The 22,722-nt window shown below is 52.4% G+C and overlaps 1 protein-coding gene across 1 annotated transcript in view; it reads right to left on the bottom strand.

Moving 5' to 3' along the window:
• Positions 1-1,867: 1,867 nt before the first annotated feature.
• The window catches only part of rhocb (ras homolog family member Cb), a 45,144-nt gene continuing 24,289 nt past the window's right edge, over positions 1,868-22,722 (bottom strand). The window contains exons 2-5 of the mRNA XM_035380754.1: positions 15,972-16,129; positions 12,466-12,586; positions 9,078-9,208; positions 1,868-6,908 (exon numbers count right to left, since the gene is read on the bottom strand). Of these exons, the coding sequence (XP_035236645.1) occupies positions 6,735-6,908; positions 9,078-9,208; positions 12,466-12,586; positions 15,972-16,127 (582 nt within the window). The 5' untranslated portion in view covers positions 16,128-16,129 and the 3' untranslated portion in view covers positions 1,868-6,734. The remainder of the gene's footprint in view (positions 6,909-9,077; positions 9,209-12,465; positions 12,587-15,971; positions 16,130-22,722) is intronic.

The following is a 22,722-nucleotide window of genomic DNA, read 5'->3' as shown; positions in this document are numbered from 1 at the left end:
ATTTCTTCCACTGTTTAATCAATGAAAACATGCAGGTTGAACCGTTTACTTGTGAAAATCCTGTATGTGAATCACCCACTAATAACAGAGGATGTTTAAGGAACAGACTTTTCACCATTTTGGATTCCTATTCGGATTGCGTGATAAATGCTTTCAGTGAAACGCATCTTCTAGTTAGGCACCAGAATTACATGCCAACTGAAATGGTAAAGCTGAGATCCAACATGGTAAGAACTCACTCTGTCTGCACATGACTCTGAGAATGGGTCACTCCAGTGGTTCCCAAACTTTTAGAACTGGAACTCACGTGCTTTTTTATCCACACCATAACATGTTTTCATGTATGGATGCAAAATGTCTTCAGAGTGGCAATGTAGTATGATTGGTAGGCAACTAGGCTGACACCTCACAGTCTGGGGGCTCAAAGCTCTGGTTTGCTGCAGTTGTGCCACTGATCAAGGTACTTAGCCTTAACTACTTCAGTAATCACTCAGCTGTATACATGGACTACATTTAAATAAAAAAAAACAGATAAGACCATTTGATAGTTGTTAAATATGTATACATTCTCACAGTCTACCCTAAATAACCTAATTGAATTGCTACAGTAAAGTAGTCTTACTGCAGCCACAGTTTGGAAACCATTGGTTCATTTCACATTCATATTCCAAATTTCATTCATTTGGAGGTTTTTGTTCAAACGGCACGTTCTTTACCAATTAAACCTGAAATCTGCTTTGTTGCGAGGTACCGTTTATCAGTCAAGGGCCACTTAGTTTTGTTAATTGTGCTTTTTATGTCCGTTTTAAATATAACGAGTCGTTGGTCCTTTGTTTACTCGTAGCATAACAGGGTGGATTGCTTTATTAAACCAATGAAAAAGCAGTTCCAGTCCCACAGCCTTCCACGGGACGTTTTAGCCAATCAGACGAAAGAGTCGCGCGCGTGCGCTCCATTGGAGTTTGGGAGAACGGCCGTCAGCAGATGTCCCACAAGGCTGCCGGTTGCGGACTGCAGGAAGCCGCTGGGTCATACGGACAGAGTCACCCGCAGCCCCTGTCCCGTGCCCCTGCCATAAGAGCGCATTCATTTTGGGATTTCACGCACCCTTCGGCTCTAAATGAATTTACCCAGCCATTTTTTAACTGATATTTTTGATAAAGGCACGAGCGACAGCTGCGTCCTTGTTGAAAGAATGTCAGTGCGGTTGGATGTAGGACTGAGCCAGCGCTGGTGTATATGAACGTTTAGAGCAGTGGTCTCCAACCCTGGTCCTGGAGAGCTACAGGGTCTGCTGGTTCTTGTTTTCATCTTAAAATCAGCACCCAATTGAGACTCAAGACACCAGGTGAGTTGAGTTAACTGTGTAATCAACTGCTTTAATTGATTCATGAAGTGCAATGTCACTATGAAAACCAGCAGACCCTGTAGCTCTGCAGGACCAGGGTTGGAGACCACTGGTTTAGAGGATTAGGCCAGAATGATTGGTAGGAAGGAAAACCAGCATGTCCTTATTGATTTGGTTTGTTGTCAAGCCACCAGGGTTGGCATTCAACATTACGAATGCACTGAATTCTTTCCTATACCAAGGTCCTGAATATGAAAAAACACTAGGAGAATGCACTTGTAAAATTGCAAACATACCTGAATCTGCATAACTGGTAGTAAAGGAGAGAATGCACAGTTTTGTGTGTAAAAATAGGGAAGATGCAACAATTTATGGACCTTTTTTAAGACCGTATATATATAAAAACAGCAAATTCAAGGTTCAGGCCTGGGGTGTTGGGCTATCCAGACAGAACATTCACTTCTCATTACACTGTTCACACACCCACAACAAGGCAATGCTCAGTAAATGCGCAAATGATCAAGTTTCAAAAAATAGTTTATTAACATTGGTCATGTTCACTTTATCTGAACACTCACTGTAACACTATTATATCCTGTTTACAAAGCATTATGACAATCAGCGTTTATAGAAATCTGGATTACTGTAGCAGTCTTAAATCGTTCTGGAAAAGAAAAGGAAAGAAAAGTAAAAGACACTGAGTGGGAGCAGGTTCCCAAGGGCTGCAGGGCCAGCAGGAAGGCCTTTAGGATCCATGACTTGCCCATGCAGACGGTGAAAGATACAGAGGAATGTTCATATATAGATCAGAAGTACAGATCTTGTGCATCTTAGACATTAATGGGATTCTCACAAAAAAAAAAAAAACTTTAGTACTGTATACATGCTCCACTGGAGATTGGCCATATTTGTTTTTGTCCCAGAATGCCTTGCTTTGCTGGCCCTTCTGCTTGCGCGGGATGTGACGGATGCCTTGTGCGAGAGCTGTGGTTCTGTGTAATACTGTGCCGGTAAAACTGGTCTTGGAGCTTCCAAACTCCTTCACCCCCCCCCCACCCCCCGGTCCTGTGTCCAGTCACAACCCCCCCAATCTTCCGTTCCAGTCCAGTCACTCTGCACGTGCCAGTTTGGTGTTCACTTCCGGCTCGACCAAACGGGAGTGGTGGGAGAGTGAGGCTTCAGTGCTGCAGCCCCATAGTGTCGCTCTCTCGCTGATATTCTAAATTCATCGGGCTTTGCCACGGACAGCAAAGCCTTTTTATTTTGCACAAACGGGTCACAGATGGACAGATGCCTGCCGCTCCACTGAAGGTGGTGTTCATGAAACCTCCATCTTACTGACTATTACAGTCTGACTCCATCTTACTATTACAGTCTGACTCCATCTTACTGACTATTACAGTCCTTATATTTTGGATTATATTCTACTTTGGAAAATGGACACAATTAAGCTCCAAGTCTCGTTTTTATTCTTAAGAGGTGTAAAAAACACTTCATTTGGTGGACTGCAGCCATGAAACGGCACTGTGTTCTGATCTATGTGCTCGACCCGCCTTCCTCCAAGCTCCAGCCGTCAGCAGCCCCAAAAAGAGGGCGTTTCCCCTCTCCACCCAGGATTACACAGGGCTGCATCTTATTTATGCGGGTGTAAAAACGAAATGAATGTCAGGTGTGTACACAAAGGTCGAAACTGAAACTGTGGCCCACAACTTCTAAATATTGATTTGTCTCCCCCTTGTGGTCTGCTTGAGTAATACCTTTCCCTGCCGACTATCTCTTCACACATCAGCTACGGTGACCTGGGCACGTTGGTCCAAACAAGCAGACTACAGGATCCCAGTGTGACGGTAAACAACTGCAGGTCTGAACAGACTGAGAGAGGATGTTCAATCTAAGGACATTCTACCTAGGACGTCTTTGTAGCACAGTAAACCAGATAACATCTTGAAAGACTTCCAAAAAAAACTCCAGGTGTCTTCACACCTGTCTGCTGCAAGCCATCCCATAACATCAACATCACCACACTGTTACTGCATCAGTCAGTCTGCAAATCTTGGTACAAGTCAACCAGTCAGTACATCGCGCTACCCACTAACTACAACGTTACCAGTGCCTCTATTAGAGCTGCTGAACAGAGAAGAGAACGGTGACATCAGACATGAATACTGAAGGGTTTTTGAGTGAGTCTCTCTTGGCTAAATTATTTAAATGCTATAAAACAGCAATGAAAAACAAAAGGGAAATCAAATCAAGAGCCAGTCGGTACGACACTTGCAGTTCAGTTATTAGCGTAGAACGGCAAGAGAAAGGTTACATAAATGGCACTATGCTAAATTTTTATAATTTTTTTTAAAAGAGAGGAATGGGGCAGTTTAATACCAAACAGGCTGGAAATTCCAACCATTCCAAAGGCTTTAATAAAGTCCCATTTCAGATGGGCTCCTGTGCGGACATGAGGGGCGGCCGTGGCAGCAAACGACCGTGAGGCGAAGCGCAAAATTAGCAGCCAGCGAACGTCCTGCAATGCATCGATTGATTCCGCGATCCGAGGAAATCTCTCCATTTCGGCCTTCTTAACATTTAACGCAAACAGACTAAGCAGCAAAGCCTTATTTGGATGCCGATAACCTTTTCAAATTCAGAAAGGGATTTCAGGAGTCCGTCTGGGGGCCTCGAGGGAATTTCAACCCCAGCGAGAGGCCAATGGTCGCGGGGCTGTGAGAAAATTGACCCTGGGGATTCTTGGGGCCTCCTGAGCGGCCTGCTTGTCAGCAGTACGAAGCTCAATCTCTTACTTAACTGGGCTGAGAGGGCAGACAGTTTATTCTCCAGTCCAAATGAGCCACAAACAGAAGAGTGAAGTGTGTCACCTTTCCAACTCTCCCCCCCCCCACTCACTTTAACCAAACAGAAAGGTTCCACCTGACCACAAGAAAGAAAAAAAGAATTCAGTCAGTATAAGAGAAAGCAAATCAGAAGCTATGAGAATGATGTTTGTGTGTGTGTGTGTGTGTATGTGTGCGTGTAGGGGAGGGGGGGGGGGGGGGCAAATAAAATGCAATAAAAAAGATTTAAGGCCTTGTAGGCTCAAAACTTTCAACCTGAAGTTCCATCAGTACTGCCTTTGATGAATGGGTGGGGTTAACCGCTGCCAATCATTTTGATTGATGGCCTTGACTGCTGTGTTTCATTAAACGCTGACCGGTTGCCTCTGTCCATTAGCGACGGCCTTTCCGCCCCAGGAAGCTCGGTTTCTCTCGCCGAGCGTGGCCTGTACACCTTGGACTGGGGTCATTTTGAGTCACACATCCAGACACCCGAGCCATCTCTCTCCCGATTGGAGGTATTGATTGACAGGAACATCTGCGGCGTAAGCAAGCAATAAACGCACCCCCAGGGGCACCAGCCAATCATCGCCCGAAAGACCACACCCACAGGGGCACCAGCCAATCATCGCTCAAAAGGCCACACCCCCAGGGGCACCAGCCAATCATCGCCAAAAAGGCCACACCCCCAGGGTCACCAGCCAATCATCACCCGAAAGACCGCACCCCCAGGAAGGCACCGATAGGCACCTGCAGGGACTCCTGTTGTGTACACATCCATGCCCCTGGGTTAGTGCAGGCTTTTCACAGAAGGGTTCGGGGAATAAGTGGAGCTGGCTCAGAGGACCTAGGATCAGAGCACACTTCCCCTTATGGGGGGGGGGGCGGGGGGGGACTGGGTAAGGGCAGCCGGTCTCTCCAGGGCTCTGCAACCTCACAGCCCCCTGCTTGACCCTCCTTTAGGCAGGTTCTCTCTCTCTCTCTCTCTCTCTCTCTCTCTCTCTCTCTCTAATGTATCTGGGTGGCAGACGGTCGGGCGAGCTGGGCGAAACGGCCGTTAGCCAATCAGACCCCATCGATCGGCGTGCTTAACCTGCGGCCTGCGTGGTGACTAACCCTCCACAAACAGATCAATGCTGCGTGGAGAGCCGCCGTTCCCATTTCCCGCCACCAGGGGGCCTCATTGGGCGTCAGAGCCTACATTACCGAACGCCCCGTCCCTTCGGTTCCCCAGCCGCTCTTCGCAGGTCTTCAGAGGCTCTCTCCTTCTCTGGGCGGTTCTGTCCGGTCAGTCACACGTACGAGCGGGTCTGATTCAGTCAGGGTAGCCTTCAAATGCGGTCCAATCTAGTCTGCACATCACACCTCAACCGCATCGGGCCGAGGGTAAGGAAACGCGACTGTGTCTGGTACTCAAGGACTCTGTAGACAGCAGGGGGGTCAGGCGAGGGACAGAACCAGAGCCGCAGGGGGTCAGACAGGGGGACAGAACCGGAGCGGAGTCACAGTTTCGTTTGTGGTTTAACCCTTTGAGGGGTAGGATTTTTTGGAATGTTTTTATAAATTCTAAGTCAGTGTTCTAGAACTCCACTGCTTTCAGTTACCGGTAGCGACTGTGACATCACAGCATTAGAATGTTCAGTTGAGAACATTCTAATCACAGGTTTGTGACCTCACTCCTTAAAGGGTGTAAGGGACGGATGTCACTCAAACGGAGAGGATGATCTCTTGGCTCTGCAGCATGCGAGTGGAGAGTCAGGGCTCTGCACACGTCCTTAACTGTGACCCACCTTTCTCCCCGGATATGGGCATGGCCTGGACCAATCAAGCACACCATCACAGGCAGGGAACCAATGGCGGCTGAGCGGAAACGGGGGTGTGCCAAAATCCACCAATCCCAAGCCCTTCTTGCTTTCACTTGACCTCAAACTAGAGACCCCTATCAGAGTGTAAACTGCTTCATGAATCCTTCAAAGCAAACGGACCCCCCCCCCCCAATTAAAATGGAAACCCCTGCAGGTGCGCGTGTGCTGCAGGTACAACATGCAGCTGGATGGTGATAGGCCCATTCTGTATAAATCATTGCGTACATCATCAGGGAAGATGAGTTCGGGTGAATCAATGTGGCTGTCCCTGCATGTGTCAGGTGGACTATGGGACACAGGGCGGAGCTGCAGAGTGGGGTGGGGCGGGCTAAATATATGCACATACATAAAAAACATACATACATCATACATACATACATACATATATTAGCCTTTTCTCATTATTGGAGCAGGAAGATATGTGCGAAAAAGAAAAGAAAAAAAAACTAACAGAAAGACCCAAGGTGGCAGAAATAAAAGGAACGCAATACAGTAGGCTATAAATGTCCATTTCTAATCCGTGTTAGAACCCAGTCTTTTGTCGTCATTCGCGTGTGTGTGTGTGTGTGTGTGTGTGTGTTGGCATACGCTACTCTCTTCTTGCCGGCGCAGAATGTGAGGTACAGTACAAAGATGGCGTTTGGTCGAAGGTTGCTCGTCTGGGTGGTCTGTGGTTGGCTCCGCCCCCTCTCTCCCTCACAGCAGCAGGCAGCCGCTCCTCTTCTTGCGCTTGCGCACCTGCAGCGCCGCCCTGGTGGCCATCTCGAACACCTCCCGCACGCCGTCCTTGGTCTTGGCCGAGCACTCCAGGTAGCCGAAGGCGCTGATGCGGTTGGCCATGTCCCGGCCCTCCTCGGGCTTCACCGGCTCCTGGGGGGGGGAGAACAGGAACAAACAGGCTTTACCAAGAGGCTGCTGGGATATGGAGTCCAGAGCTCTGAGTGGGCTGGGAAATGCATGCCCCCCTGAGTGAATATCATGTATCTCGTCTTTTTTTTTTTTTACCTTCGCATTACACACCTTAGAAGGCCTGATAAACAGAGTGCAAAAAAATAAAATCAGACAAATCATACTGGAAAAACATGCTACAGTTTCTATGTGCACTGTAACCCCTGGAGAAAAGGAAAGGGCAGCAGTCCCCAGGACAGGAAGCTCTGAAGAGTGAGTAAAGGCCGAGCTTTAGGCCAGGGCCACGGATCGCCAGTGCTCCTGAGCGACGCCTCAGCATCCGACGAGGTGTGGAACAGCTCGGGGGGCGGGGGCAGACCAGACCCTGTGACCCTGGTCGTCATGGTTTCGTCGGGAGATGACAGAACCGTTCCTCTGACCGATGCAGCTGTCAGTTTGGCAGTGGGTGCTCTCTGTCCCACCGACCGTCCTCCTGCGGCACTGCATCCCAGCCCGACAGGAAGGACCGTCGCTCTCACTTCCTGTTCTCACGTACCCCTCTCTCACGCATGGCCAGTCCGCACCACAGACACAGCAATGACCAGATGAAAGGACGGGCTGATCTTGCTCAAACTTTATCCCATTCACCGCCTGGCCAAAGTCTCTTCAGAGCCACATGGTACTCTGCTTCATGCTCTTGATATCGGAAGTTTGTTCTCCTCACTGCTAAAGCAGAAACAATGAACGCACAACGGGACACAACAAGTACAATACCGACGCAATATCAAACTCACGCTACCACCCGGAACCTCCTGTCAGTAATAACTATCAAGGACAGAAGGCGTGCAACAGCGGACCATCTGGCTCGACTATACAATCTGTGGCGTAGCACAGAGTTCACACAGAGTGTGACATTCTGACATTACACAGTCTACAACGTCTGAGGAAGAAATTCATCAAATTAAAATTGAACAAAAAGGCTTTTATGGGGCTCAGAAGTCTGACATCATGCAAAGCAAATCTTTAACCCGTATATGGATTTCGAACGTCTCTATGGAGAAAACGAATGGGAGTTTCACATAACCGTCCCTGTCACTGTCTATTTTATACTGGCGTTTAAAACTTAGACCTCATTTCTCTCTTAAACGGCGCTGGATCCACTGAATTCTGACGCCACTTTCCAACTGATATATTTGTTCTGCTAACAACAAGCTAACACTGCTGCGGATGCTATTTACATCACCTGCTATCCCGGTGGCTTTCCAAGCTGGTCAAAGCTACCATTAGTCAGCAAAGAAATGCCACCTACTGCTCAAAAACTAATCTGCTTACACAGTTTCACCAAGAGTACACCTCCCATGACAACACATTACAGCAGTCAGCTCTGAATTCACTCATTGACTCTATATATCCTGGGAGCTGAAGACAGTCAGGAAGACTCTACAGCACGGCTGGACAGTTGGACAGCCCCTCCAGGATAGCTGTTGAGTATACAGATCTACCGAATACTCCAGCAACAGTATCATTATTAGCTGTGTGCACCAGTGTGCTCACAGGTTAGATCACAGAGAAAAAGTGTCATAAGCCTGACCCCCCCCCCACCCACTGAAAATGTTCCCGATGTTCCGGTACCTTCCGCAGGGACTCGTGAGCAGGAGCCGCCCCCCCACCTGTCAGTTAGACGGACGGGCCTGGAGACTGCTGACTCAGAGCGGAGCTCTCATCCTCCTCCTCCTCCTCGCTCCTGAAACAGCCTCGCTCCCTAAAGCGGGATACGGCTGACAGCCGCTAACTCGCGCGTGGGGGGGCGCGGTGGCCAACGGCGGAGCTCACATGGCGGGAGGCGGAGGCCCCCATCGGCGACGAGCTTCACTCAGCCGCCAACGTGCGGCTTACGTGTAATCACCCCCCCCCCCCCCCCCCCCACCTCACACGTAATTTGCATGTGAATGTGTTTGGGCTCAGCGACGCCACAGCAGGGCTGTTTGTGACTCATGGTACAGTATGTTCTGGGTCGATCTCTCAGAAGGATCAGGTCTCAGAGAGGAGCTTCAGCAGGAAACGGTTCGGTGAGACGTGACCGGCACGGAACGGGTGGGGCGGGGGCGGGGCGGGGGGGCGTGGCCTGGGGGCGGTGAGGGCGACGCCCACCTGCTTCATCTTGGCCAGCTCCCTCCGAGTGTGCTCATCGTTCCTCAGGTCCTTCTTGTTCCCCACCAGGATGATCGGAACGTTGGGGCAGAAGTGCTTCACCTCCGGGGTCCACTTCTCCGGAATGTTTTCTGCAAAAGAGTTGAGATGGGGGGGGGAGGGGCATTTTACATCGATGTCAATCACAAGCACCTGCCATAGACTACTCAGAGTAGCAACCATGTTTGGAATCCCGTTCCTGGAGGGATGTTATCCACGCCTGGATTTCAACCTAATTTCTGCTCTTATTTAATTACATCAGCTAATTATTTGATCTGACATTTTGGCCACATTAAAGGGTGTGTGTTCCATGGGCTGTAGAATACACTGCGGTATTGTAACATTGTGAGATTTGTAAATTTGTTTGACAAGAGGTTTTCGGGGTAGCTGAGATTTTAATAATTGACCTCTTGAAATGGAGAAATTTGAACATGGTTTTTATTTACGCAGAAAACTTTGCTTCAGTCAACCAATCATCCTTTACCTGATAATTTAATAACTCCACCCCTCTGCAACTGGGAGCCGCCCATTCTCATATAAACAACAGAGCAATGGCTATGAAGAAAGGTGCTAGCTGTTCGTTTTTAAACTGTAAATCTTAACAGTGTATGGACTCAGCCATCCAGGAACCACGGCTGGAAATTCCAGGAATGTTTTTCAGTCGGTGCTATCAGCGGTATCAAGGACATCCAATTCATCGCACGGACAGTAACACAAACTGCCGCACTTCACTGCTTTCGTTTCCCCGCAGGCAGTAGCCTAGACCTGCTACAGCAGTCAGCAGTCACAGCAGTCAGTGTTCCTCTCTACTCCAATGCTATAGTTTAGCGATTACAGCAAATGCTAGTTAGCCTACTGCCTAGCTTGCAAAAATACGAAAGACAAAGTAGAAAATAAAGTGCCGGACAGGTCGGAGTGTAGCGCAGTGGGTAGGGAACTGGGCTTGTAACTGAAAGGTCGCAGGTTCGATTCCCGGGTAAGGACACTGCCGTTGTACCCTTGAGCAAGGTACTTAACCTGCATTGCTTCAGTATATATATCCAGCTGTATAAATGGATACAATGTAAAATGCTATGTAAAAGTTGTGTAAGTCGCTCTGGATAAGAGCGTCTGCTAAATGCCTGTAATGTAATGTAATGTCTTGAAGGGATGTGGGTACAGGCAGTATGTGACCCCGCCTTCCTCATACCTGACCCGGCTCATATGTGCACGCTGCGTTAACGTGCCGCTGCTTTCCAGAAACCTGCTGTTTGTGGGCGGGGCGAGCTTAAACCGGGGAGCCAATTGCAGCTAGGAATTCATTACATATTTAAATGAGCAAAGCAAAATGGCTCATGTGAGCGAAGAGCCAGGAGAAGCTCCGGAAATAATTTATTAAAAATATTTATGAGTTATTTTTTTTGGCTTAATTTTTTTTTACACAAATGGATTGAAGAGGGGCCAGGGGATAATGGAAAACTGTTCAAAATAACAGAAAAATAGATGCCTTTAATTAATAAGTACCTGAACGGCAGATGAAAGCTGTAGTTGTGCGCCTATACAAACTGTTTCACTGTTTCACTCTGATCCACCAGTCCTGTGGTTCAGGCAGAGAATTGGCTAACTGAGCCAGGGTAACTGCCGAAAACATAAGCTGGCATGAAATCCAGTAACAGGGTGTCCCACCCCGTGCTTACAAGCCTGTAGAACCAGGTCAAAACCAGACTCTGAAAATAGGCCTGAAACATTTGGGTGGGGGGGGGGGGGGGGGGGGAGGGCTAACGTTGGTCAGGAAACGAGAGGGGATTTTTAAGAGCGTCCGGTCACCTCCACCGTTTCGGCGTGACATAAACGGTCCTGGGTTCAGAGGGAGACGAGCCGGACCGCTCGACCGCCCCGGGAGCGGGATCCAGGCGCGTGAAACCGCTTTCTATTTTTAGAATTTACAAAACGAAAAAAAAACACCCCAATCTGCATGTCACTGAAGGCCCCCCCGCCCTGTGAAACTCCAGATTGCGGTGAGTCATTACAGACCCCCCCCCCCCCCCCCCCGACCCCTTGCCTCCCCCCTCCCCCCCCTGCCTCCGGGCCCACAGACTGAGCGGCAGGGGTCTGGTTTTGTAACCCGACCCGATAAGACACAGCTCGCTACTCGTTCACGTTTTTCCCGCTGTTTCCGGTTTATTTTCCACGTGCCCCCCCCTCCTTTTCCCCCGAGCGTCTGCTCTCCGACCCGCGCCACACCCCCACCTTCCACAGAGACTTGCACGTCACTGATTCAAGTTTCATTCGCCCCTATCAGTTTTACAAGGGGAAGCTCCATTCAACTTGTTTCCTCTGTCACCATGATGGGGGGATGTGGGGATGTGGGGATGGGGGGGTGGGGGGGGATTAGGGGATGGGGGGATGGGGGATGGGGGGGGTTTGTACGGCGAGGATTCTGTCCATCAGACGCACGCGAGCGGAGGACAAACATCGGGCTTCAGCAGAAGCCTTCGCGGCTGTGCTAGGAAGCGGAAAGCGGGGGCAGGCTGGGTTCAGACAGCGTGAACAGCGTGGGCGGGGCCCGTTCACCACCGCCGCCAGAGAGAGGGTGGGCGTGCGCGAGGGCCCGCCGACGTCCCGCCACCTGTTCCGCTTGGCGCCGTTCGTTAGTGCCTCAGTCTGAGGCTGTGCCCGCGTATCTAATCACCTCCGTCCCGTATGGCTGCGGGTGGAGGCCGTCCTCACTGAGCGCGTGCAGACTGCGGCTGAGGGGCGGGGCCGACCTCACTGAGCGCGTGCGGAGTGCGGCTGCGGGTGGAGGCCGTCCTCACTGAGCGCGTGCAGAGTGCGGCTGAGGGGCGGGGCCGACCTCACTGAGCGCGTGCGGAGTGCGGCTGAGGGGCGGGGCCTACCTCACTGAGCGTGTGCGGACTGCGGCTGAGGGGCGGGGCCGACCTCACTGAGCGCGTGCGGAGTGCGGCTGCAGGTGGAGGCCGTCCTCACTGAGCGCGTGCAGACTGCGGCTGAGGGGCGGGGCCGACCTCACTGAGCGCGTGCAGACTGCGGCTGAGGGGCGGGGCCGACCTCACTGAGCGCGTGCGGAGTGTGGCTGAGGGGCGGGGCCGACCTCACTGAGCGCGTGCAGACTGCGGCTGCGGATGGAGGCCGACCTCACTGAGCGCGTGCAGAGTGTGGCTTCAGGTGGAGGCCGTCCTCACTGAGCGTGTGCGGAGAGTGGCTGAGGGGCGGGGCCTACCTCACTGAGCGCGTGCGGAGTGCGGCTGAGGGGCGGGGCCTACCTCACTGAGCGCGTGCGGACTGCGGCTGAGGGGCGGGGCCTACCTCACTGAGCGCGTGCGGACTGCGGCTGAGGGGCGGGGCCTACCTAAGCTGTCGGGGCTGTCGATGGAGAAGCACATGAGGATGACGTCGGTGTCGGGGTAGGACAGCGGCCGCAGCCGGTCGTAGTCCTCCTGGCCGGCCGTGTCCCAGAGCGCCAGCTCCACCTAGGACACACACACACACACACACACACACACACGTGTACACACACACATACACACACACACACACACACACACACACATGTACACGCACACACACACACACACACACGCACAGACAGGAGAGAGTAAGAGCTACTGCAGGCCCAACCAAAAAAAACACACACATACACACGTATCTATTGTATGTGTGTGTGCATATATATTTATATACAATATCATACTTGCATAAACACATGTATTACAGTCCCACACATCCTGCCTGAGCCTCTCCATGGCGGTCGACTGCACAGTCTGTCCTGTGCGGTCTGTCCTGTGCGGTCTGCAGTCACCGGTCACACTGCGGTCAGGTTAGGGTTCTTAAGCCACTCGCATCACCCAAAGAGGACCCTACACTCAGGACACAGGCTCTCTCACTGAGCCCAAAATTTAAAAACCATAAATCAGTCCCAGCTTTCAGCTTTGGAACGACCTTCCCCTGAGTGTGTGGGAAGCACAGACGGTTTGGGCCTTTCAGTCGAGACCCAAGTGGTGTTAGGGTGCAGTCGCACTAGTCTTCTGTGTTCCGTTCGCTTCCATCCAAACGCGTGCGGAGGACGGGTCACGCATCCGTACGTTAACAATTCTCACGCTTCGCTCCGTACCAGAGTTCAAGTTTAGTGAACTCTGACCTGCGAATTTCGCTTCACGCAAACGTATCTGACCAATAGACGACCTCGACCTCACGGGTTGACGAATGGAGGAGGCTATCGTTTTGGCTGTCCCATCATTCAGTCTTATTTAATTCAACTTTAAAGGAACGTAAGATGGAAACAAGGAGAGAGGCCGCATGGTTTGCCGTGTCGCGGGAAACTGGAGCCGATGGCAAACACATCTCATTCTAACGTTTTTTATTATTATTTATTTTAGCGTTCGCAGCCGCGTAGTTCGCCGTAGTTAGCTTTGAGCCCCCCGCCGCGGGGTCCGTAATGATTTCGCAAGCGTGAATCGTAGCGTGACCGCGCCTTTACTCCGGAACTTCAGCCCGAAAAAAACTCCAGCCGTTACCCGGCCGACCGCGGAACCCCGCGCAACGAGATATTTGCAAATGGCAGCGCATGAAGGAGAAGATTTTTTTTAAAAGATCGATCGATTGATTGAAATGCCCGCGGGATCCGATGACTGGTTTAGCGAGGGGGGGGGGACACAGCGGGGGCCCACGAGGGGCCCAATCCGGCGGGTTACGCCCGTTTTTACGGTCCTCGCCGCTTCCCCAGCTGCCAGAACGCCGTTTATAATCGGCCAATCAGGCGAGGCGTTCGGCGGTGAAAAACAGATCGCGAATGAGAGATGGGCACTCCTGCTTCGGTTCGCAACGCTCCACCGTTAGACTTTTATAGACCCTCACAGGAATTCGCTACACGCCTCGAACCGCTCCCAATATTCAGTATAAATCACTCGCATATCAGCCAGTCCATCGATTCGAAGAGACTGCAGCTCTACAGAACGCCGGGGCCGCTTTTGAAACGCTTCTGAAGGAGGGACTCCTGGAATAGACGCTGTGATTTAGGGAGGTGACAAATTCATAAACAAGCTCTTCCCTCTGGAACGGCCGGCTGGGTATTTATGGGGAAAAAGGGCAGAAAAAGGGAAAGAAAGAGGGGGAAAAAGCACGCTATGTTCAGAGCTGCCTGTACCCAGAGGAGGAGAGAACAGCACGGCTCCTCAGCTTATCTGTTTATCCTAAAACCGGGGGGGGGGGGGGGGGGGGGGGGTTCAAGACCCCGTCGCCCTCCTGAGAAAAACTCTGCCCCTCTCTCAGCTCCGAGGGGAACCCTGGAGCCCAAACCTGTCCCCCCCCCCCGCCCCTCCTTCCTGTATTTCCTGTGTAACGGACCATAGCTCCCAGCCCCCAACCCCCCCCCCCCATCCCCCTACCCATATGCACAGGAAATGAGGGCCCCATCAGATTGAGTCACAGAGGGCGCGGTGGTCCATGTTTTTCCCCAGTACAACAGGAAGGCAGAGGAAAAACACTTCCTGTAATGCCCCCCCCCCCTTCCCAACTATGCCCCAAACATGGACTCAGGAAGGTTTAAATCTTTGGACAGGGTTTTTGGTTAGAGTAACGGTTAGACACGTATTGCATGTTCCAGAGTCAGTTTCTGAGGATATAAACTGACCCCACCCCCCCACCTCCCTGCCCCCCCACCTCATGACTCAGGCTAACTCCCACAAGACTGGACGGCTGAGCCCGATAGCTCCTGGAGCCAGTATGGGAGAGTTTATTTTAAAATCTCCTTTCATAGTTTAGAGATGAGGTAGCATACAGCACTGGGGTCAAGGTTCACTACTGCACGCAGAAACGCATTTGTCACATTTGCTCGTTTGTTTGCTGACGAATGGTCTGTCTGCCCTCGGCTAGATCAACCGCTGGTTCCCTTGGTTCCCAACCGAGTACCCGGGGTTCGAGGCGGAGGCGGTGGCGGTGGTGGGGAGGGGGGGGGCAGGGGGGCAGGCTTGCTCCTAAAGAGAGGACGGTTCTCTAGTTCTCTCTTTCTGAGCTGCCGTTTGATTGTTGCAGTCAGAAAGGAGGAGGCAGTTTGTTCACACTCAGCTGGTTTTGCCTGTTTTTCTTCCTCATCCTGCTGTAGCCACTCGGAGAGAGAGAGAAAGGGAGAGCGAGATGGGGAGAGATATAGAAAGAGACACAGACAGACGACAGAGAGAAATGGAGAGAGAGAGAGAGAGAGACCGATGGAGACAGCGAGAGAGACAGAGACAGATGGAGACAGAGAGAGAGAGAGAGAGATAGGAAGACAAAGAGAGAGATAGAGACAGAGTTAGAGAGAGCGAGACAGAGAGAAATGGAGAGAGACAGAGAGACAGAGAGCCAGAGAGAGAGACAGAGAGATGGAGAGACAGACAGAGAGACAGAGATGGAGAAACAGAGGCACAGCTCAATCTAAAAGTGAAGCTGTAACTGGTGAGTCCCAGCTCAGGCTACAACACTGTGCTGTGCGGTAGTTTGAAGGAAAATAAATCACACAGTAGCTTTGCAGCTTGAGGCATTTTTGCTTGCTGTACATTAAATGACGTAAAACACAATGTCTGTCGTTTCCAGTCCGTATGCATCAGGACGCACTGCCCATTCACACACTCCTGGGTAAAGACTTTAGCAGTTAATTGTTCAAAGCACACATTCTGGACTCTCCTATACTCAGCAAACAGGGCGCACGTCAGACTCTTTCACTACTGAGCACACTTAGGAAAGGACAGATAGGAGTCACACTTCTTTAACCGCTCGACCCCGCCCTGCGTCGACCCCGCCCAGTGTTGACCCCGCCCTGCGTCGACCCCGCCCAGTGTTGACCCCGCCCTGCGTCGACCCGCCCCACGCCACACCCACCTGCTTGCCGTCCACCTCGATGTCGGCGATGTAGTTCTCGAACACGGTGGGCACGTAGACCTCGGGGAACTGGTCTTTACTGAAGACGATGAGCAGGCAGGTCTTCCCGCACGCGCCATCCCCCACGATCACCAGCTTCTTCCTGATGGCCGCCATCGCTGGGGACAGAGACACACGCGAACACGGGGGGGTCAGGGGTCAGGGTTTGAGTCAGGGAGTCAGGGTTTCGGCTCGGCTCCGTTAGGGGGACGGGCGAGTTCAGGGAAACGTTCCAGATTGCCAGGGTCACAGAGAGAGAGAGGGATCATGAAAGAAAGAGAGGAAGGGAGATGGGGAGAAAGTGACTATGAGAGAGAGGGAGAGAGAGGTGTAGAGCAACTGAGAAACTTGGTGAGATTGCGAGAGAGAGAGAAAAGGACAGATCATAGCAGAAAGAGAGAAAGAGGGAGAGGGGAAGAGAGAGGGAGAAATAGAGAGAGAGAGCTCTGTGGGACAGAGGAAACGGTGATCAAAGGGGGAGTAAAATGGCGAATGAGGGCCGTTGGCATCGGCAGGTTTAAAATAACTGCCACCGGTTTAGAAGATGAAGTTTGCGAGGCTGTGGGAACCATGTGAACGGCTCCCCCAGGCCAGAGCTGGAGCAGCGAGCCGGGGGAGGTGATGTCAGGCTGTTTTTCGAACCCCGCCCTTTTCCTGTCCCTCCTCCCCTGGCCCCTGGGACCCCAGCGAGGGGGGCGCTGGCATCTTAAAATAGCCGCCAAACAATGGCTGCGCTGGGGGGGCGTGCGGAAGAGCGCATCAGACGCAGGCCTCCCGCCTCTCTCCGCCAGCTGCTGCCCTTCACAGGAAGTCCCGCGGCAACAGGAAGTCTCACAGGAACAGGAAGTCCCGCAGGACCGCTCTCTCCACCTGCAGCCCCGCAGCCGAACAAGGCCCAAATCAGGCCTTCCGGAGAGAAGCCCGGCTGCAGATATCTTGCACACGCACACGCACACGACAGCTGGAGAAGTATAATGACCATGAAACTGCCAGAGAAACCCGAGAGTGTAATACAGAACCACTGCAGGCTGATATTAATGTCATTTGAGTTCCGCAGGCTTTTCCATGGGAGAGGGTTTATGTGCGTTTCCACTGCTGCTCCATGGGCCTACGGCAGCCTTCCTTCTGATACTGCCCCCCCCCCACCCCCCACCCCCCACCCCCCACGCTCACGCGCACGCACCGCTGCCTGCCCCTATGAAGGGGGTAGCTGAGAACCTCCCAAATGGCTTACAAAAAAAAAAAAAAAAACCCCCAAAAAACCCCAATCCATTCCCTACAAATTCAGGACGTAAGAAGTAAGAAAAGAGGAAACCGTTTCTCTGCTCCCACCAGTCAGCCCCAGATATAAACTGTTTTCGCTTCTTCTTTTCATGAGCAAAAGCGAGGAGGCTGGAGACAGGAGGCTGCAGGACAGGGCCTTAGGACACTTTCCATTAGCCAGGACAGGAGGCTGCAGAACAGGGCCTTAGGACACTTTCCATTAGCCAGGACAGGACACTGCAGGACAGGGCCTTAGGACGCTTTCCATTAGCCAGGACAGGACACTGCAGGACAGGAGGCTGCAGGACAGGGCCTTAGTACACTTTCCATTAGCCAGGACAGGGCCTTAGTACACTTTCCATTAGCCAGGACAGGGCCTTAGTACACTTTCCATTAGCCAGGACAGGGCCTTAGGACACTTTCCATTAGCCAGGACAGGGCCTTAGGACACTTTCCATTAGCCAGGACAGGACACTGCAGGACAGGGCCTTAGGACACTTTCCATTAGCCAGGACAGGAGACTGCAGAACAGGGCTTCAGTACCCTTCCCATAGCTAAGATGGCTGCAGGCCACCAAACGGCTTTCAGCTCAAAATGGCCGCCGGCGCCTATTCAGACTCTCCTCTTACCTGAACCCCGAGGGCAAACTTAGCCAGCCGACCTGGCGACCCACTCACCCCGCCCAAGCAGCGCAGACTGACGCAGGGGGGTCCCCAAAACGAGCGCTGGGACCCATCTGGGTCAGGCTGGGGGAGTGAGGGTGAATGGTAAATGGACTGCGTTTATATAGCGCTTTTATCCAAAGCGCTTTACAATTGATGCCTCTCATTCACCAGAGCAGTTAGGGGTTAGGTGTCTTGCTCAGGGACACTTCGACACGCCCAGGGCGGGGGATCGAACCGGCAACCCTCCGACTGCCAGACAACCGCTCTTACCTCCTGAGCTATGTCGCCCCACGTTACTCCGGCACAATGAGCTAATTGGCGCTACACACCGCCGGCGGGGCGCTCGTAGATTAGCCCGCCCGTAAAACACTTCACACGGGGACACAAACACTCATCAGCCGCGATTCACCGGCTCGACAATAACCAGCGCAGAAATGTCAGATCCCATAAACGACTGGGCTAATTAAATAATTAAGAGAAGCTGGTATGGAACCGAGGAAACGAACCCAGGCCTCCTCAGCCACCCCTGGGCTAACGCTACATCTTAGAAAGGGAGGGAGGGTCACAGGAAACGTACACGCTGGTTAGGTGGGTGTGCTGGTTAGGCTGGTTAGGTGGGAGGGCTGGTTAGTCTCGTTAGGTGGTGTGCTGGTTAGTCATCTGGACTCAGTCTGGACAGCTAAACTAAAACTTGTGCACAGGTGTGACTCAGCTATTAATAAAACTACATATCCCAACATGCATTTGGGTCGACGTATAAAAATGCCAAAAGGCCTCGCTGCCACCAGTGACGAGTGTGCTGCTCCTATAATCAGCGGACTCCGCCAGCTGCTCAGCGCATTCTTAACACCGACGGTTACGTCTCCCAGCCACCGAATCCGGAACATTCCGGTTTCACGCACCGGCCGAAAATTCCCCGCGGCCCGTGACCGAGGACAGTGCCGTCGCGGCAGAGGCGTCGGCCAGGGTGCGGTCGCGCGCGGGCGCGTGCGTTTGAGGACACGCTCGGCGACGGGAAGGAGGGAAACGAGAGCGTGGCGCGACGGGCGATTTCGCGGGAGTTGCGTAGGCATCGGAGTCGTCCTCGTCCTCGTCCTCCTCCTCCTCCTCGTCCTCCTCCTCGTCCTCCTCCTCGTCCTCCTCCTCGTCCTCCTCCTCCTCCTCCTCCGGGGGGTTTGCAGTGAGGGCGGAGGGCAGGCCTGCTGAAGCAGCACTGCCGTGATACATTTATCTTTCTGCGGCGCTAATAGTTTCTGCGAAAGACCACAAAAAGGAAGGCCTCTCGACCAACACCAACGATGCAGGCCTACATCATGGTGTCATAGTTGCTAAGCAGTCAATGCAATACGACCATATGTTAAGCGCTGGCTCAATGGCCACCTTTATAATAAAGCAAAACAGAGGTGACCACAGCAGTAAAAATGTGGGGACATAACGGATCGCTTTAGTCCAGAGCATTCGGCAAATGAGCACTCCAGAAACACTGCAGGAGATCCCATTTCACCTAACCTGAATCTAAACCAGCGGCAATGTTCCAACATATCAGGGATGTTCGGACAAATGAATAAAGTTCTGCATCTCCGCTGAGCGTGCACGAACAGGCGCTTGTTCACAGTGATGGACTCCATTGTTTAGAAACCGTGGAAAACAGGACTGGAACTAAATTAAAATATATCCAGCAATGAAAGCCCCCCCGCCCCCCCCTCCGTAACGGGTTACACCTCCGCCTCACCCCCCCCTCCCAATCAAAAGGAAGCTCTCATGATACACGTTTCTCCTGTTCTCACCTAATTTACACGCGCCCTAATTAGCTTTTAGGGCCGCGACCGCTAGCTCGCGGTAAACCGAGCCCTGAATGTGGAAACCGTGAGACTCGCAGTTTAAACCCCCCCCACCCCCCCCGCATTCGAGGAACCGCTGAACTGATTCTGACCTCCTTAAGTGGTCCATGTGTGGGGGGGGGGGGAGCTTTATTTGCTGGGCGGTCAGTAACTGCAGTTTATACTGGTACAGTTCCGCTGGAGTCGTTCTAACTGATGTGGCTTTCCTCCAGACCAGCCAGGTCACCCAGAAGCACAGCCCCTGTCCCAGACAGAAGTCCCGCCGTCCCCCTGTATCTGATCTGACTGTATGGCTTTCTGGGTAGGGAGGTCCCCAGCACTAGTGCTGGATTTGGCTGCTTTTTGTTTTTACTTTAAGATAAGCGACGAATTTAGCCCCAAATAACAGGCAAATTCAGTGAATATCGCTATCAAATGCCGAATCCAAATGAGTACAAAACTGAGGCCTCCTTCAGAAAAAGGAAACTTTTGAAAAGTGAAAGTTCGGACATCTGCGCTGATTTGAGCATGAAGGCTGTCCCTTCAGTTCAGCCGTGTGATGTAGGTCCAGGGACAGGAGGAGCCAGGGGGTCGATAAGAGAGCTATTTCTGTGCGTTTTTAGGACAGCCAGAAAACCAGCTAACGCAGAGGGGCCAATGCGATTTATTTATTTTAAAAATTTCGCTTGGAAGCGCTGCGGCGGGATGGCGGTAAATGGGTCAGCCGTTAACGCCGCTGCTGCCTTCCCCAGAGGGGGCGTCGCTACGCGGCCTGGGCGACGGACGGAAACCACGTCGGTTCGGTACGGTACGAGCAGGGCTCGGCCATCTTCCCCCGACGCCCGGCCCGCCTTCCTCCAAGAACGCAACGAAACGCGAGCGCACCGTTTGCTGCTCACACACGTCTTCAGCATTTTCAATAACAGAGAAAGAAAAAAAAACACGAGCTCCAGGTCTTTGGAAGCAGTAAGAAAGTAGCGGCTAGCCGCGCAGAGGAACTGGTCTCAGGCTAGGTGCGGGTTTTTACAGTGCCGTCACTCAAAGCTGATAAAAGCTTGAACAAATACGATATTTTTTTTTATTGCTTTGGCTTTTTTAAAACATGCCAATAAAATGATTCTGAGCTTCAATCAGTGTTATTTGAGGTCTTAGTATTCTGAGTGGTTATAGTGTCCCTATCAAAGTCTCAAGCCAGAAAGAAGAACTAAGACGCGAGAGCTTCATGTAGATAACCATTTCACTGCGAGGAGGGTTTTCTTGAACGACAGGCACATAGCAGACGGGACCGAGCCGTTTTAGAGAGTTACTGGAGAGCAGAAAATTAACTGTGACTCCAGGAGTCAGGCCGAGCGTGGGGAACTGAGGCTGAGCGTGGGGAACTCAGGCTGAGCGTGGGGAACTCAGGCTGAGCGTGGGGAACTGAGGCTGAGCGTGGGGAACTGTCGGTGGGCGGAGGGAAGGGTCGATCCTGGCCCCATTCCTGACTTTCGGCTGCCGCCCGCGGCGACGGGGCAGAGCGCTCCGTCTTTTGCGTTCGCCTGGCCCGCTGTTCCGCGCCGCTAAAGGAGCACCCCGCTGCGGGCCGAGCTCTGGGGCCCGCTTTTCTGTCGTCGTCGTCGTGTAAACCCGCGACTCGGGCGACGGGCGTGGTCCGCGGCGGGATTCGTGCGGGTGACGGCACGCGCCTCCTCAGCCGCGCTGGTTTCCGCGGTCCGATCCCGCCTCAGAAAACAAGGCGAGCGGACGGCGAAACGCTTCTTCTTCTTTGGTTTCGTTTAGCGGCGGTCGGAAAAGAAAACGGCAAAGGGGGCTCTACCGCCACCCACTGGTCTGGGGTGGGGGGGTCTGGGGGTGTTACGCTTAGGGGTGTTAGAGTTCATATAAAGCTTTACATGTACCAACTGCTTGTAAAGGATATGCTTTTTTTAACAACGCAAATACAATGCACATCTGAATTGTGCTCACAGGAACATCTCCAGGACCACAACAGAGATGGACACCGGACACAACGGGAAAGGAAAGAGAAGAAGATGCCGGAACACACTAATGCGGGACCGTCTGGGATGGGCTAGGTTAACATTTCTGATGTTACAGTCAGGTGGTGAATCCACATCTGCAGTAATGGTGATTTTTAAAAATGTATTTTAAAACACACAAAGGTATAAAAAGAAGAGGAAAGAAGGTTTTTAAGCCTTGTGCAGTGGGATGAATCCTCCACACCGCCCGCCCTCTCTGTGGCCTGTGAAGGGCTTTGCTTCCCTCCTGATTTACGGTAATGTTCCAGCGCTTTCCAGCGGTGATGTCACCGCTGCAAGCCCCGCCCCTCTGGATCCGCGCCTCACTTCCTCCGAGTCCAGAGCAGATAGCGTTCGCCGGGAAAACCGCCCCCTCCGAGCGAGAGCTTGCAGACCCTGCCGCTCAGGAGGCAACGTGTTTTAATGCGATTTTTAACGGAAACCGGAAAAAAAACGCGACGTCTGCGTGACTGGAAAAATGGCTCTGGCGTACAAAAGCAGCCCTGTAGCACGTTCAAAACGGGGGTTTTTTCCCCCCCGCCCCCCAAAAAAAAAAAAACCCAACCGGAGAAGTGCACACGAAGCAATCCTCAAACAAACCCCCTTCCGTTAAGCGGGACACCGGCGAGTTCGCGATGCCGACCGGCGGCTGTGCGGAGACGTGAAGATTGAGTGTCCGGAGGTGTTTGGAGGCCAGAGCGCAGACTGACAACACAAACGGCGCTGTCGGGGTGAAGAATCATTTTCTTCACGGGAGTTCACGGAGGACGGCTCCCCTGCATTAAAATGCCCTCCACCTCTACGGCAGTGACAAGAAAATCTTTTTCTCTCAGCACATAAATTCAGGGGATTGCGCGTGTATGTGTGTGTGTGTGTGTGTGTGTGTACGCACGAGCACGCGTGCGTGTAAATCTGTGACACACGGCGAGCGACCGGGTGAATACCAGGA

Source organism: Anguilla anguilla, chromosome 11 (genome assembly GCF_013347855.1).
Source record: "Anguilla anguilla isolate fAngAng1 chromosome 11, fAngAng1.pri, whole genome shotgun sequence".
In the NCBI taxonomy this organism is placed as follows: Eukaryota; Metazoa; Chordata; class Actinopteri; order Anguilliformes; family Anguillidae; genus Anguilla; species Anguilla anguilla.
Note: the sequence above shows the minus strand (reverse complement) of the source record. Positions and strands in the feature narration are given on the sequence as shown.